At 35.0% G+C, this 15,464-nt stretch overlaps 2 protein-coding genes across 7 annotated transcripts; both read left to right on the forward strand.

Moving 5' to 3' along the window:
* Window positions 1–9,876: 9,876 nt before the first annotated feature.
* Window positions 9,877–14,996, forward strand: LOC109218215 (general transcription factor 3C polypeptide 5-like). Of its 6 annotated transcripts, none has more exons than XM_019382565.1 (4): window positions 9,877–9,937; window positions 10,641–14,313; window positions 14,623–14,731; window positions 14,807–14,996. In XM_019382565.1, exons 1-2 carry the CDS (start codon window positions 9,895–9,897, stop codon window positions 12,479–12,481), a joined length of 1,884 nt encoding a protein of 627 aa, XP_019238110.1. In that variant the 5' UTR covers window positions 9,877–9,894; the 3' UTR covers window positions 12,482–14,313; window positions 14,623–14,731; window positions 14,807–14,996. The 6 variants fall into 6 exon arrangements, with proteins under 6 accessions (XP_019238110.1, XP_019238115.1, XP_019238112.1 ...); XM_019382570.1 differs by having other exon boundaries at window positions 9,902–9,937; window positions 10,673–14,313; XM_019382567.1 differs by having other exon boundaries at window positions 9,924–9,942.
* On the forward strand, window positions 12,497–14,892 carry LOC109218214 (autophagy-related protein 8C-like). The gene is made up of 5 exons (XM_019382564.1): window positions 12,497–12,539; window positions 13,244–13,314; window positions 13,361–13,449; window positions 14,623–14,731; window positions 14,833–14,892. The coding sequence occupies exons 1-5, from the start codon at window positions 12,497–12,499 to the stop codon at window positions 14,890–14,892; spliced, it is 372 nt and encodes a 123-aa protein (XP_019238109.1).
* Window positions 14,997–15,464: the final 468 nt, after the last annotated feature.

Below are 15,464 nucleotides of genomic sequence, written 5' to 3' on the forward strand. Positions count from 1 at the left end.
AATAAGGAGGCAAGTGATCTAGAAGATCACATGACATAACACTTCATAAAATCTCAAGAGAGATTCAGGTACCTGAAAATATGAATGAAGAGATCTCTATGTTATGTCTTTATGAAAAAATATTGAAACTGATATAAAATGTTCGCCGACTACATCTATGATAGCGCTAAATATATATATATATATATATATATATATATATATATATATATATATATATATATATATATATATATATATATATATACATGTATATATATATATGAGGATCTTAAGTCTGAAAAAATAATTCAAGTAGAATTGGTTTCATATGAAGACATGTAGTTTTGAACATGTAGTTCAAACACTTGAAAGTATAAAGTCAATGATATGTGCAATCAGTTTTCGATATCTTATATGTCTAGTATGACATGAAAACTTGATATGCATCTAAAGTCTATTATATGACTTAACTTATATGACAATCCAAGAAGGATTTAAGTTGCTTGAAGCATATACAATTCTTGATCTTGAAGTACCACTTCCTCAGTGCAATTTGTGCACAAATGTATCTTGCTATAAATATATGCATGATAATATGATAGCAAGAGTTTTCACCTCTATGTGAAGATATTGAACTGACGATTCCAACAAAATCATATGAAGACAATTCATCTCTATCAAGAATGATGATTTCAAGGTGCAATATATTCACTCAAGTTAATATGGCTGATTTGTTCATCAAATCTCTACCAAAGATCTTTTGAAGATGCTGCACAAGATTGGAATGCAAATGCTTAAAGATGTGAATTGATGCTCTCATCAGGGGGAGCTAATACGCGTTGTACTTTTTTTTTCTTACAAGGTTTTGTCCCACTGGGTTTTCCTTGCAAGGCTTTTAACGAGGCAACGAAAAGGCGTATTGTTAGATATGTGTACTCTTTTTCCTTTTCTAGAATTTTTTTTCCATTGGGTTTTATTTTAGTTAAGGTTTTAACGAGGCACATTATCTGTTGAATAGACATTCAAGGGGGAGTGTTATAAATAGAATTGTATTTATGGTGAATTTCTATATTTAGAGAGATTCTAGGGTTCATTGCTTGGTGGCTAAGTCACCCTCTCCTTATAAATAGAGGGTTCTATTCCATTATAATTCATCCCATATTAATAAGAATTCTCTCTCCCTACTTTTCTCTGCAATACTCTTCTTTCTTCTTTTATTATTTCATAACATTTATTTATTTTTTCAGCATTATTTGCCTTTAAAATTAATCTCTCTTTTTCTCCTTTTTTTTAAATTGACTAATGGATTCTTAGTATAGAAAAAATTGATTCTTTCCTTGACCTTTCATTAGATGCGCAAATTGTCACCGCACACAAACTAAACGTTGTCGTATTCCCTTTTACTCCACGACGTCGTTCAATTCAATAACAATGTCTCACCGAATACAACCCGTAACATATTATATTATTATAATATAATATTTGGTAGTTTGATGACCATCAAGTCTCATAAGTCTATTTGAATGAGATTTATAATTTATGAGTAATTAAAAACTATTCAGGCAATATTGATTATTAATGTTGTATGATTCCTCAATCAAAGTTAGTCAGTGTTGACATTTTCTTTTTCCGTGCTGTGTTATCTGATCTCTTTATTCTACCGAGATAGAGCCGTACTATATACTATTATTCTTTTTTCAATTTCTTTTTCGCTTGCCTTTTAATTATGGACATATGTCTGATAGTAAAAATATGGGTGTCTAATCGGGTTGACCCGGTTCCGGACCGGTTATAGACCGGACCGGTTATAGACCGGACAGGTAGGTAGGGGGCCGGCAGGGTTGGGTTGGGACGGGGAACGGATTGTGTCGGGTAGTTTCAAAGTACCGGATAACCGGACCGGTCAAAACCGGTACTGTCAAGTCAAAATTGAACCGGTTAACCGGACCGGCCCAGACGGTTTAACGGCTATAAAATCATATTTTTTTGTTTAATTAAGTCGACCGTTGGCAACGGCCCAACAGCTATTTTGCAAGAATAGCCCTTTTTGGGTATTTTTTTTTCAAAAATAATACTTTTAGTATTTACTAATTTAGCCCTTCGAAAAACTATAAATATATCTCTCCCCCCCCCCCCCCTTCTTTTGTTCACTCATCTCTCAATTCTCAAACCCAAATTCTCAATTGTCATTCTCTCATTCTTCACCTAAATTGCAATCAACTATTTGGCTCTCATTTTTTTTTTTGATTTTTATTTATGGTATTATTTGAAATTTGAACAATTGACGTTTCTTCGTGTGTAACATCGGAGTTGCGACAACTTTAAACATCAAGTGTTCAATTTGTTGCGAAATCGGTGCACTCGCTCCAATTCTTTCTCTTATTTACTATTTTATTTGTATATTTAATTTTTATTAGTAGTTAAATTTTCACAATATGTTTAATGCTGCAAAAAGATTTTGTAACAAGGTTGCTAATCGGGGTAATCAGTGAAATAGAAAAAGAGGTACTACTCCAACTTCTAGTAGTAATTTAAATTGCTTTACACATGTTTCTGAAACATCACCTGATAATAATATAGATTATGAACAATTACAGGAAGATTTCGGTATAGAAGATAATGAATTAGAAATTGAAGACGAGACACCACTTACACCTAGTAGTGCTGGAGTTGGTAGCAGGGGTGGTGGTCGTGGCGCTAGTAGTAGAGCACCTGTGGCCCCGACTAGTAATCAAAAAAGGAGAAGTAAAGTTTAAAAATATTTTGAGGAAATAGAGAATTCTGATAGAGTTAGATGCAAAATTTATAAAGATAATTTTAAACATAAGACTGGAGAAAGTTTAGGGGAGGACTAGGACACTTAGCAGACATATTAGAACTACTCATCCTATAGAACGGGCCTTTGATTTAGATGAAAATCAAGGAACTCTAAACCCTAGTACTGGAGGACTTATGAAATATGATAAAATGAAGGATCGTGAGGAGTTAGCAAAAATTATTGCTTTGGGTTATCTACTTTTTTCTTTTGCTTCTTCGTCATATCTTATTATGTATATTCAAAGGATTTATAGTCCCTTATTTAAAGATATCCCTAGAAATACTTGTAGATCTGATATCTTTAGACTTCGTGGACAATATTAGACATACATACGTTATTTGTTTGACCACCTTCTTTGTAGAGTTTTCTTGACTTCTGATATTGGCCATGCTGTTAATGGAAATGATTATTTCACAATTACATGTTATTGGATAGATAATAATTATTGTATGCAAAAACATATTATCGCTTTTAAATATGATGAAGATCAAAGTCATACTGCTATTTTTATAAGTGTTGATACCCGATTTTTCTCTATATATTTTTCAATATGCAAAATACCTTCAAAATAGCATATATGTGCATATGTAAGCATGTCCAAGTGTTTTATCATTTTTCCATAATTTTAGAGGTGTTAAATTGATTTATTTCCTCCCTTTTTATCCGTAAAATCCCCAGTAATTATTTCCAAAATTATTATTTTTGATAATTCATCTATTGTATTTCTATATTTATTCCAAAATATGGCTAAGGTAATTTTTACATATTTTTATAATTACATTTAGTATTTTTCAAATCTAAATTGCACATAATTGCAATATTAGCCTTTTCAAGGTTTAATTAGGTTTTAGATGCGTAAAATTGGATCCTGTATTTTTAAATTACTAATTATGTACTGTAAATCATTTTAGCATTTTTAAATTATTTTTTTAGAAATTACCTACTATTTTCTACAAATTAAATGGGAAAAAATGGCTATTTAACTTATAGCCAAATTGGCTTTCAAATCTAACCTAAATCAAACAGACCCCCAACCCAATTGGAAAACCCACCGAACATTCTTCACTCAACCAACTCTCATCTCTCTCTCTCTATCTCTGGTTCTCTCTAGAACCTTCTCCCCTCCCCCTCCTCTCCGATAAACCTTATCCATCTTCTCCGGCCATCTCCCTGCCTGAATCCATGGTGGTCTCACCACCTACCTGCCTCACGGCTTCCTCTTGAATGTGTGTCATCGTTTTGAGGCTTTCAAGTGAAGCAGAGGCATTTTACTCGCCTCCCATGGTTTTCCATACCATTTTCCGGCTATCCATGGCCGTTCGAGTAAGATCTGTAACTTTTTCCGGCTAAACCAGTAACTTTTCAAGGTTTTCTCACTTTCTCTGGGTTATCCGAACCCCTAACTTCAAAGATTTTTAGATTTTCTTTCAGATATGTCTTAGATCTATGTATATTATGAACCTTTTGTGTTTTCCTCAAAGGCTTTTCCCGATTTTTTCAAAGTAACTCTCTGTCTTCAAGATTAGGGTTTTCTTAACCTCTTTTAAAAGACTTCTCCTCTGATTTTCAGTATTGTCATATGATTTTACTATGTTTAAACGGTTTGTTTGTGTTTTTCTTCTAACTGATTTATCCTGTTGAAAACCCTAAGTATCTTTGGTTTTTTCCGGAGTTCTGAAACTATCTTTGTTTATTTTGTATGTATACCTATTTCGATTGAGTTCTTTATGGTTGGACCCTTTTTCTTTGTTTATCTTGACTGATTCTGAGTACTTACCGCTTTTTAACTCAACTCTGTTAAAGCCCTAATTTCTTAAAGATTTTCTTTACTTGTTACTGTGAGTTTTAAAGACTTTCTTTACTTGTTTCGGTGTGTTGGTTTGATCTCCTTTATCTGTTGCTGTGTGTTAGACTGGTTTCTTCATTCTGGTTCTATGTGTTAGCCATGACTACCTGACTTTGCTGATTACCATGCTTCGAGTGGGTTCTTTTGCTACTGAGTCCTCAGCCTACTCGTGTCACTTCTGTGTGATTGTGTTCATCTAGTTTATTCCTCTCTTGTTTCCTTTTATCGATATAGCTAACCTTGCATGTCTGATACGCCTGTTCATTCTTCTCTATTTATATGTCGAAGTGCAAAGTCATGACTCCCTCTTGATTGATCCTGATTTCCTTAAATTACGGTTTGATTGCAAGGTTTTTCTTATAAACCCCTAAAATTTTACTCGTTTCTTTAAGTTGATTGATTCCATTCCCTTATTTACTGTGGTGCTTCATTTTTGCTGAATCCTTTCCTCAGATTAAGTATATTTTGTACTTAGACTCAATTATATACTCTATACTTTTACTACCCCTTATATGGTAAAAACCAATCTTTCTCAAACTGATTTCTTTCCTTAAGTTATCCCTGTTAGTATCCGTTAAGCTGTAATTCCTTGTTTAAAGGGGAGTACTTGTATTAATGGGATTCTAACTGTGATTACTTCCATATTTGTGCTGAACCTTTACTTGTTACCTTAATTTCTACCCATTTTCCAAAGCTATAAATACCCTAAGTCTTTCATTAACAACACACGAACAATAAGTTCAGAACACACACATACACACTCAAACTCTCTCTTCTTTCTCTACTACTTGTGCTACTGCTTGTCTAGCCGGCTGAAAGCCAAGGCTAGACCGTGGAATTCTACTTGCTTTACTTTTCTGCACTTTGCTTCCTTAACTGGTATGTCCTAGTTTAATTTTAAAGCCTCAACAACAACATGTTTCTCTTATTGTTTCAGTTTCTCTCATTGCTAGTCTACTTCTACTTGTGGTTCTGTTGTGAAACCTGTAGTTGAGTTACATTACTAGCATGCTATTATGTCTCCCCTTCCATTTAGATTAACGCATTCCATTATGTGTGTTTCAAAGCATGCCTTCTCAATCACTTACGGTGTACTTACCATCTTATGAATCCCAAATCCCTATCTCCTCCATGTGTTATGTTCTTTCTGACTGGTTTGTGATTATGCCAGTATCAGCTATTGCTGAGCATGTCCAAACCAGTCCTAGGACCCTTGCTGGGGTTATGTGTTTACAGTCAAATGTCTGTGTATCCCCAAATCCCTTGACCCCCCTGTGTGACTACTGATTCTGTGTGTGATCCCACCTTAAGGTGTTTGAGTTTTGTTTACTACTACAACTGCTTTCAATCATCTCTGTTACTGATTGCTTTCAAAATGGACTTGTCAGTCCAGTTTTTAAACGAACTCCTTTCAAACATGTGTTCTGCACCTTCACTATACTCTTAGAATACTAGGTTCTGCCCCTTTTGTGTGAGCCTTGCCTTGGGACCCTTGAGCTCCCTCTGAACTTGGACACATGAAAGCTGGCCTTTCCACACTGCACTTACTCTGTCTTGGCTATGAAATCTGGGTGTGAGCACTGCCCGGGATCCCTTGAGGTCCTTAGGGAACTCTGACACACCTAGATATGAGGGAAAGCTATGAACAATCTTGGCACTTGAGGTGATTGATTACATAACTCAGGGAGGAAGTCCTAATCAGGCTTCCTATAGTGTAACTTCTTATTTTCATTGCTACTTATGTAATTCGTTCCAATGTTGGTCTGTAATAACTTGTTGTAAGCAAGTATTGGGGTTGGATAGTGAAAGGGACGGGGTAAATATGCATGTCATAGCTGTTAAGGGTAGAAAAATATGTTTATGTTCCTAATTGCGCAATAGAAACCGTGCTTAAGGTTCGTACATGCATTAGAAATCATGTTGTTAGCCCTCATGTTTATTGTTTAAGCATGTGAACCCTTACAAAATCATGTGTTAAAATCTGCTAATAAATAGAACCTTACTATTATGTTCTACGCTGCCATGTGCATTTAGAAATCCTGCTCTTAGGAAATCCTGTAATCCTTTTTCTGCATTTAAAAGTCCATCTTTAGGAAATGTTGCATACAAATCATCATGAGCTTTATACATGCATCTTAGATACCATGTTTTAGGATCTTATCCACGTTTGCATTCACACCTGGTGTTAAAACCGCTACGGGTTTATAAAAAGCGGGTAAAAAACTAGCTTCACACTTGATTATCCTGTTTAAAATAAGTGGTAATAATTTCTGCATTCGATCGACTAGAACAACATGCTACCTTAGGGTAAAACAATTTCCAAACTGTCTTTTAATTATTCTGAATAACTGCTGCATACTATCTTACGCCTAGGCAAGCCTTAGGTAATCAACTTTAAATAAAACCAGAATCTTCTCTGTGATTAGTGTCTAATTATCAACTGTTAAATCAGTAGGCAAACCTGATTCAGACTTCTTTTATGAGTCATGTGATAAATCTGGTTCTGTTGTTATCACTTAGAAACCATGCATAGGAGTTTAAATTCAGACTTTAATTGTGTATGAGTCATGCTATCTATGTGTATTATCTGTGGAGGTATATTTGAGCCTTTCGTTTGTCTTCCATGCTCCCCTTAATTGAAGTCCTACTTGTTATTGTATGTCGCCTTAGTATTTTGCCTTTAAACTTGAGGGTCTGCCTAGAACCTCCTTCTTACAGGACAGGAGTCCTAAATTCCTCCGGGGCTGATAGGAAGGGACGAGTAACAGCATGCGATAGGAGTCGAGACCAACCTTCACTTTAATTACCTTCACGGGGGCGGGAAAGGGTAGATATGGATATGATGACCGGTGCGCTAATGCCACGCATAGCCCCTTTCTAAGGAGTGATTACCGGGTATTGTACTGATGTGATCCATATTACAAACAAACCTAGGACACCCCTCTTTACATTTATGAACATGCTTAGATTATAATCCTTTTCAAAATCTCGCTGTCTTTCAAACATTTGTGTGTTTAAACTTAAATCCCCTACTATTTGAGCCATACTTGCTTACTTGCTAATTGTACAAATTCACAAAAAACTGTCTGGCCGGGAACCACACTAGTGGATCCTGAGGGGTGCCTAACACCTTTCCCCTTAGGATAATTTCAAGCCCTTACTATCTCTGTTATCAAACCGTAGTTATTAGATGAACCTTATAGGTGCCCTAACGCACCTTAAATCGTTAGGTGGCGACTCTTCAAAAATGCAAACCCCTTTCTCCAAAAGGAAAGAGTTGTCCCAACCAAAATGTCATAAACCTGATTCCCTCCGCGAGGAAGGAAAAAGGCGCGACAATAAGTACTACTATTTGCGAAGTTGTTGATTTTATAATCTTATAAAAAATTATTATGTATGTCTTTTGATAATGCTTCTAACAATAATGCCGCTATTTCAATATTAAGACCGCACTTGAAACATTACTTGACTGAATTTTTTCATGTTAGGTGTGCATATTATATTTATAATTTAATTGTTAAAAGTGGCCTTGATTTATTTTCGACTAGATTACTCATGTTAGAGCAGTTGGTGTTATTCAAGGAAATAATAGACAATCTAGAATTAGGGAATTTAAGACTAATGTACCAAGCATAACCTTAATCCAGATTTAGCCAGATGAATAATTGTCTAGATGGAATCATACATACTTGTTTTTAAAATATTGCTATCAAATATAGATTGTCGATAACTGAAGTTGCTAATGCGCATTGTACTGATCCAAATCGTATATTAACAACTAATACTTGGGAGGCATTAATGAATGTTGTTAAATTTTTACATAAATTTTATACAGCTACTATTGAGTTTTTGGATTATATTACCCTACTGTTACAATGGCTTTAGTACATATAGTGAAATTTCTTTTTCCACTCTCTCAATTTAAGAAGAAAGAAAAATATAGGATGCTGTAGAAAAAATGCAAGCAAAATTCAAAAATTTTTTTTCAATTCCTTCGATTTAACTTAATTGGTGATGTTTTAATCCTTCTATTAAGATGTCTAACTGTCACCAATATTCAATGCTTTATATAACTTATATGGAGATTGGACCAACTGAAACCACAGATATATTTGTTTATGAGAACAAGCTATGATTTACTTACAATAATTATATAATTATTATGCAATATAAATAAATGATGCTGGCTATTAATGTAGGCAATGTTAATCCAACTATGCATTTTACTACTTCTACTGCATTTGCTACTATGGATGAAGATGAAGGCTTGGTGGTTATAATCTATATTTCCTTCCACTCAAACCAGTAGCAGGAACATTGATGAACTTTCAATTTTCTTTGCAAAAACAAATAGAGCCTCGCATAAAGGATTTTTCATACGTTGGAATGGTGGCATGAGAATGAAAAAATAATTTCCTGTTCTTTTCGTTATGGCTCGAGACGTGCTGAATGTGTGCCAATTTCAGCTGTTGCATCAAGAGAGTGCATTTAGTCAGTAAGACAATAACTAGGAGACACGCGCACTCATTGGGAAGCATGCTTCGGAAGTTTTAGTATGTTTCAGAGATTGGATTAAGATCGGAATGAAGAAATCAGGGACGTGAAGATGTTGATAAACCAGAATACGAGGAACTTGGAGATTATTAACACATGGTACCCATATGAATTTAACACTCTAGAAGAATGGCCAAGAAGTTCACATGATTATGCAATGCAAAACTTTTGAAGTTTTGATTTATATTTACTAATTAAAGTTTTGAATTTTACTCTTTTTTCTTTAATTTAGTTAGTTGTAAAATGTAAACTTTAATTTAGCAAGTTTGAGTTTAAAAAAAGAACGTGTCAAATTATAAGTTCTAATATTTTTTTTTCCATCTTCATTGTATTCTATTATCTTAGATTCTTAATGAAATATTTAAATATAAGGATTTTAAAGCCTTTGAAATTTATTAAAACACTCTTTTTATAAGATTGTTTTTATGTTTTATATTTTTACTTTATCTTAATATAAATTGCGGTAGTTATACAAATTACACATAATTTTTTAAATAAAATCGACCCGCCCAGCCTCTTAGACCCGGAACTGTTCCGATTCAATTATTCACCGGAGGTGCTAGAAACCGATAAAACCGGTAACCGACCCGGAAGACCGGCAGATCTCCTTTTCCAATAGCCCGAACCGGACCGGCCCGCCCCGTTGACACCGTTAACTAATAATTATCCAGGAAAACTTCCCTCGAGTAATCTTATGTTCAGTATTTGTCAATGCACTTGGATTTCCACAATAAAAGGTAATGTAAGTATTTGATTTGTTAATAAAGTGAGCGTATCTTCAAATTAGTGGAGTGTTGAGTGTAATTTACCAAAAATTGAGCACTTAAAAAGCTATAACAACTATTGATGCAAAGAAGGAAAAGTTCCCTTTCAAAAATAATTGCAATTATTTTAACCTAATTTCACTTTTTGCATCTACACTGTTCCTTTTTCAACAAATCAAGAATTCGCACAAATTTCTTCGGTTTCTCAAATTTGTGTTCTCATTTTTTCATCTCTTTTTCTGTCCTCTAGCGCTATACTATCCGGTGAGTTCTGTTTTGCACCACAAGTTCAATTAGATATTTAATTTCAATAGTTTATCTCCACTGTGATTATAGCTTTAACTGTATGTCAATTTACTGTATGTGTTTGACAATTTTTTTTTTTTTTTGGTTTTTTGGTAGATCCATGGAATTTTTTATAGCATTTATTAGTAGCATATTGTATCTCCTTTGACGGATAGTATGAATAGACGTAGTCAATTTTGGGATGAAGATTTCTATTGCGTAATAGCTCCAAAATGTGTTAAGGTATAATGCCACTCTGAGAACATAGACAGTTGTAAATTTGCTCAATTTACTAATAGAAATTTCAATTTTTACTCTGATAAAATAGTTCCTCCAGAATCCTTGAGCAATTTTCTACTCCCTTTTATTGATGTGCAAAATTTTGTGTCAGGATTATTTACACGCAAGTTTTTGATTGAACAGTGTTGCAAGCAGCAGTATATAAAAAGTATGGGGATTATAAAAGATGGTTCAGTGTCAGGAATATTACCCGCTAACAAGGTCTTTGTCGTACATTACCCTGCTTACCCTTCTTCAATGGAACGTGCTGTTGAGACTCTTGGCGGCATTCAAGGCATTGTCAAGGCTCGTACTTCACAGTCAAATAAGCTGGAGCTCCATTTCCGTCCAGAAGATCCTTATTCACACCCTGCCTTCGGGGAGCTTAAGCATAGCAATAATTTCTTGCTGAAAATTTCCAAGACTAAAGTAAGGGATGTCGATAGTAGTTGTGGGATATCGGGACAATCTTCAATAAGTCCTGTTAACAGTGAACAAGAAAATTCACATTCATTAGCTGCACAGAAGGTGAATGAGTCTAGATGTTTGAAAGCTACTAATTTGCAGGAGCATCTCTCGGCTAATATTGTTTCTCATGTTGCTGAAGCTTATCATTTTAATGGAATGGTAGACTATCAGCATGTTCTTGCTGTTCATGCTGATGTTGCAAGAAGAAAAAAGAGACAGTGGGCAGAGGTGGAACCTAAATTTGAGAAGGGAGGTCTTATGGATGTCGATCAGGAGGATTTGATGATTTTACTACCTCCTCTGTTCTCCTTAAAAGATATGCCTGTAAATATTGTATTAAAATGTTGTGCAAGTTTGAGCTCGAAAAAAAAACAGGACGAACTTGACCGGCAAAATTGGGAGAGGGAGATGGAGATGGAGATGGAGATGGAGCGGAGTCTTGCCATTGATTTTAATATCAAAGAGGTTCCTAAACCTGTGGATTGGGAAAAGATCATAATTCAGGGCTCAGATGATTGCAGATGGCAGAAAGCGGTATATGAGTTGTTTGAAGAGCGTCAAATATGGGCCAAAGAGTCATTGCCTGAGCGCTTGCGTGACGGGGGTCTGGAGGTTGGAGAGAGCAAGCTCAAAAAGCTTCTTGTTAGAGTTGCATATTACTTTTTGAATGGGCCTTTCCGTAGATTCTGGATAAAAAAAGGGTATGATCCTCGGAAGGATCCTGAATCTCGCGTATACCAGAATATTGATTTCCGAGTACACAACCCTAAATTACGAAGCTACTGTGAGAGCCAATTATCATCTGGATTGAAACATAGATGGGATGATATATGTGCCTTCCGAGTTTTTCCGTATAAATGTCAGATGTCATTGCAGCTTTGTGAACTCAAGGACGACTACATTCAACAAGAAATCAGGAAACCCTCAAATCAAGAAACTTGCGATAGTACAACAGGATGGTTCTCCTCTCATATACTTGATTGCTTGAGGCTATGCATTGCTGTGAGATTTATGTCAGTATGCCCTCATCCTGATGCAGACTCTTTACTAAAATCTTTCTCTGCCCGCTTTGAAAAGTCAAAGAGGATTTGCAATTATGTGAAAGTTGCAAGACCTGAAGAGCAAGAGAAAGTCAATAAAGAAGCGGAAAACAATGAAGTCGATGAACAAGAAGAAAACTATGAAATTGATGAACCTCATGTCTCAGAAGATGATGAAGATGAGTTTGAGGATGATGATGTTGAAGATGAGATGGATGCATACGAATCTCTTGACCTTGTTGGCCAGGAAGGGGATGTCTCTCTGCATGATGATCCACAAACAAACCATGATAACGTTTCTAGAGATTACTTGCAAGAGCTATTTGGTAACTTTCCAGTCAATACAGCGGGGGTGGATGAAGTGCAAGATGATCAGAGTCTTGGTGAATATCAGATATATGACCAATACATCGATGGCTCTTATTCCGAAGATGATGACTACTAAGATGTCTTTGGTATAATGATAAGAAGCAGTCGAGCAATACCAGAAGATGAACTGCTGAGTGAACAGCTGCCTTCACAGTAGCAGTTGCTACAGGGAAAGAAGCTTTTTGGCAGCCTTCTTCAACTTGAACTCTGCACCAAGTTCTGCTCAAGTTTATTAGAATTGGATAACTTGTCAAGTTTTTATATTTATAAATAGTACTAGTAATATATAATCTTAGTGTTCCACATTTTGATAATCTCAACAAGTTTGGTTTGGGATTTAAAGAACATCTTGTTTTAGAGAACATCTAATTTGTCTTGAAAACAAACTTTTCCTTATTGAAGCTAAATAGGACCATATAGAGTGAAACAAATATAGGTAATTCCTTTAGCCAACACCAACTAGTTTGGGATCGTGTCACGTTTTTTTCTTTGTAGTACTTAACCTCATACTTCACGTCACTAAATTTCTACTCTTTTTTTTTTTTTTTTTTTAAATTACTAAAATGTCATGGCACTAATGGACATTTATCTAAAACCTAACATAATAAAAGTAAATGATTCACATAGAAGATACCAACTTGTTGAGGTTAATCCATATCCAAGTAGAGATAAGAGTGACACTTAGAGAAACTGTAATTTTCCTTAAAAGGCAATATTTAGTATAGGAATGGAATCAACCTGAATAGAGTGAAAAAGATATATAGGATCCAATATAGCTGACCCCAATATTTAGAGGATGATTTTAATGCGATAAATTTTGCTGATGTTTTCGATATAGTCCCCCTTTTAATAGAGAGGAGGCAGGCAGAATCTTCTCGCATCAGGGAGAAGTATCCAGACAGAATACTGGTATGATATCTTCTGTTAAAGCTCTTGCCCTTCGTTGATGCTTCAGTACCCTTATCCCTCAGTGCTATGTTTCCACATTCAAGTGATTGTCGAGAAAGCAGAAAAGGCTGATATCTCTGACATTGATAAGAAGAAGTAAGTTGCTTCTGCGACTTTCCATGAGGGTGATTGTTAAGAATAAAGCGCTCAGTTTTAAGCTCTATAGTTATAACATTAAAAATGCATGTTCAAATCCATTCCAACCATATATGTGCAAGTTGCTCTTATAGTTTGTGTTCTCTTTCATGGTTATAATTTGACTTCTAGGTACATGATATCTGTTTTACTTCATGTATTTTTATTTTGATTTATTTTTTAGTGGCGTTTATTTTTATTTATTTATTTATTATTATTTTTATTTTGTATAATATTTGCTTGATCTCAACTTGTTCGGTCATCAGCTTTGTCCCCCCACCCCCCACCCCCACACGGGTGGGGGGAGGGCTTTGCAGTGGATGCGGATATTAACATGGCAAGTTAGGAGGATATATCTTGTGAATGCTGCTTGTACTAGTAAAAGGTTGGCAAAATTTTTGTTCAGGAATTGATTATAAAATCAGAGAATTTGTTGCCTACAAGATATTTTAATGTGGTTTGTCATGGTTGATATGAGTTTATGAGTTTCCATTTCTTTTCCTCTTATGCCCCCCGATGGAGGTGGATTTGCGGTTGTGTAAGTTTGGGGTATATATCCTGAATGCTGCAGAATTTTACATTTATTAGTATGCATTTTCGCAGGAGTAGCAATTTGACAGAGTTTGTCGCCACGAAGGTTGATGATATAATTCATTAATCATATACTTTTCTGTTAGATTCAATTTCAAGTATGGTCTGAGCTGAGTTCCTGGTGTTCATGGTCCCAATTTGAGGTTTTTCGTATCCTAAATACATGTTCCTGCCGCTATAGCATTGGATGCCGCTTTTGGTTGATTTAGATGTTTTGGCTTCATCGCCATGGAGGTTTGGCTCTGTTGCTGAAATATATATATATATATATATATATATATATATATATATTTTGTAGTTTAATTTGTATATATATGTGCAAAGAACTGTCTAGGCATTTGGATGTTTCTTCTTTTGGTGATTAAACACAGGCTGATGCTTCAACATCATGCTATTTGCTTGGGCTATAAACTTCAACATGTTTACAGAATTAGTCTCCTAAGACATGATGGTTGCCGATTATTATTCCTAATATATAAGTAGATCCGACAGAACTATAGCTGCTTTAGTGTAAACTAATTTTTGTCTTGCTTTGTGATGTAGGTACCTTGTCCCAGCTGATTTGACTGTTGGCCAGTTTGTTTATGTGGTTCGAATCTCAGTGCCGAGAAGGCCATATTTGTCTTTGTTAAAAACATTCTGCCACCAACTGGTAAGTAATATGTTACCCAAAATCTCATACTTGCCCTAGGCAATTTGTGTCTTGATATATCTTCTTCCACTGCAGCTGCTCTGATGTCTGCAATTTACGAGGAAAACAAGGATGAAGATGGATTCCTTTACATGACATACAGAGGCAAATCCAGGATTTAGCTTAATGGTGTTCAAACTTGCATTAAGCTCATTATACTATTAAAAGTATGAGTTCAGATCTAACATTTATTGAGATTTTAGTAGGTTTTTACATAGGGAAACTTACACAAATGTCCCAAATAAATCTCAACTTACCAACCTCTAACCATTAGTCATAGACTTACCAAAACTAGCCAACAAAAATTGAAAAACCAAATAATAAGGTTCTTTCTCTCAAAGAATCACATGCAAAAATCACCTTCCATAACGTGATTAGCAACATTAGATACAAGACGGAAAAGAAATTTCATGGACGGGGTGGAAAATAAGGTGATGAAATACAAAAATTTATACAATATTCCAAAAATCTAAACAAAAAAGGAACTTTTTCAATGGGTATAGTTGAAATTCATTGAAAATATATAGATAAGTCAATATACAAAATTTGAGGAAGATTGGAGGTGATTTGGACTGGTTTTGCATCGAAATTCGTAACTAAATCGAGTTCAAAAAAATCTTTTGCGACACACGTATCAAACATGTATCACGCATGAATCTCACACACATGTATACATGGATATACATGTGATACA

This window comes from Nicotiana attenuata, unplaced genomic scaffold (assembly GCF_001879085.1).
Source record: "Nicotiana attenuata strain UT unplaced genomic scaffold, NIATTr2, whole genome shotgun sequence".
Taxonomy (NCBI): domain Eukaryota; kingdom Viridiplantae; phylum Streptophyta; class Magnoliopsida; order Solanales; family Solanaceae; genus Nicotiana; species Nicotiana attenuata.

Bases quoted from the DNA above. Each gene is read 5' to 3' on its own strand.
- LOC109218215 (XM_019382565.1), top strand. From the start codon at position 9,895: ATGTTCAGTATTTGTCAATGCACTTGGATTTCCACAATAAAAG. The intron at 9,938-10,640 runs GTAATGTAAGTA...ATTTTGTGTCAG, and splicing joins TTGGATTTCCACAATAAAAG to GATTATTTACACGCAAGTTT.
- LOC109218214 (XM_019382564.1), top strand. From the start codon at position 12,497: ATGATAAGAAGCAGTCGAGCAATACCAGAAGATGAACTGCTGA. The intron at 13,450-14,622 runs GTAAGTTGCTTC...TTTGTGATGTAG, and splicing joins TCTGACATTGATAAGAAGAA to GTACCTTGTCCCAGCTGATT. The intron at 14,732-14,832 runs GTAAGTAATATG...GCAATTTACGAG, and splicing joins AAACATTCTGCCACCAACTG to GAAAACAAGGATGAAGATGG.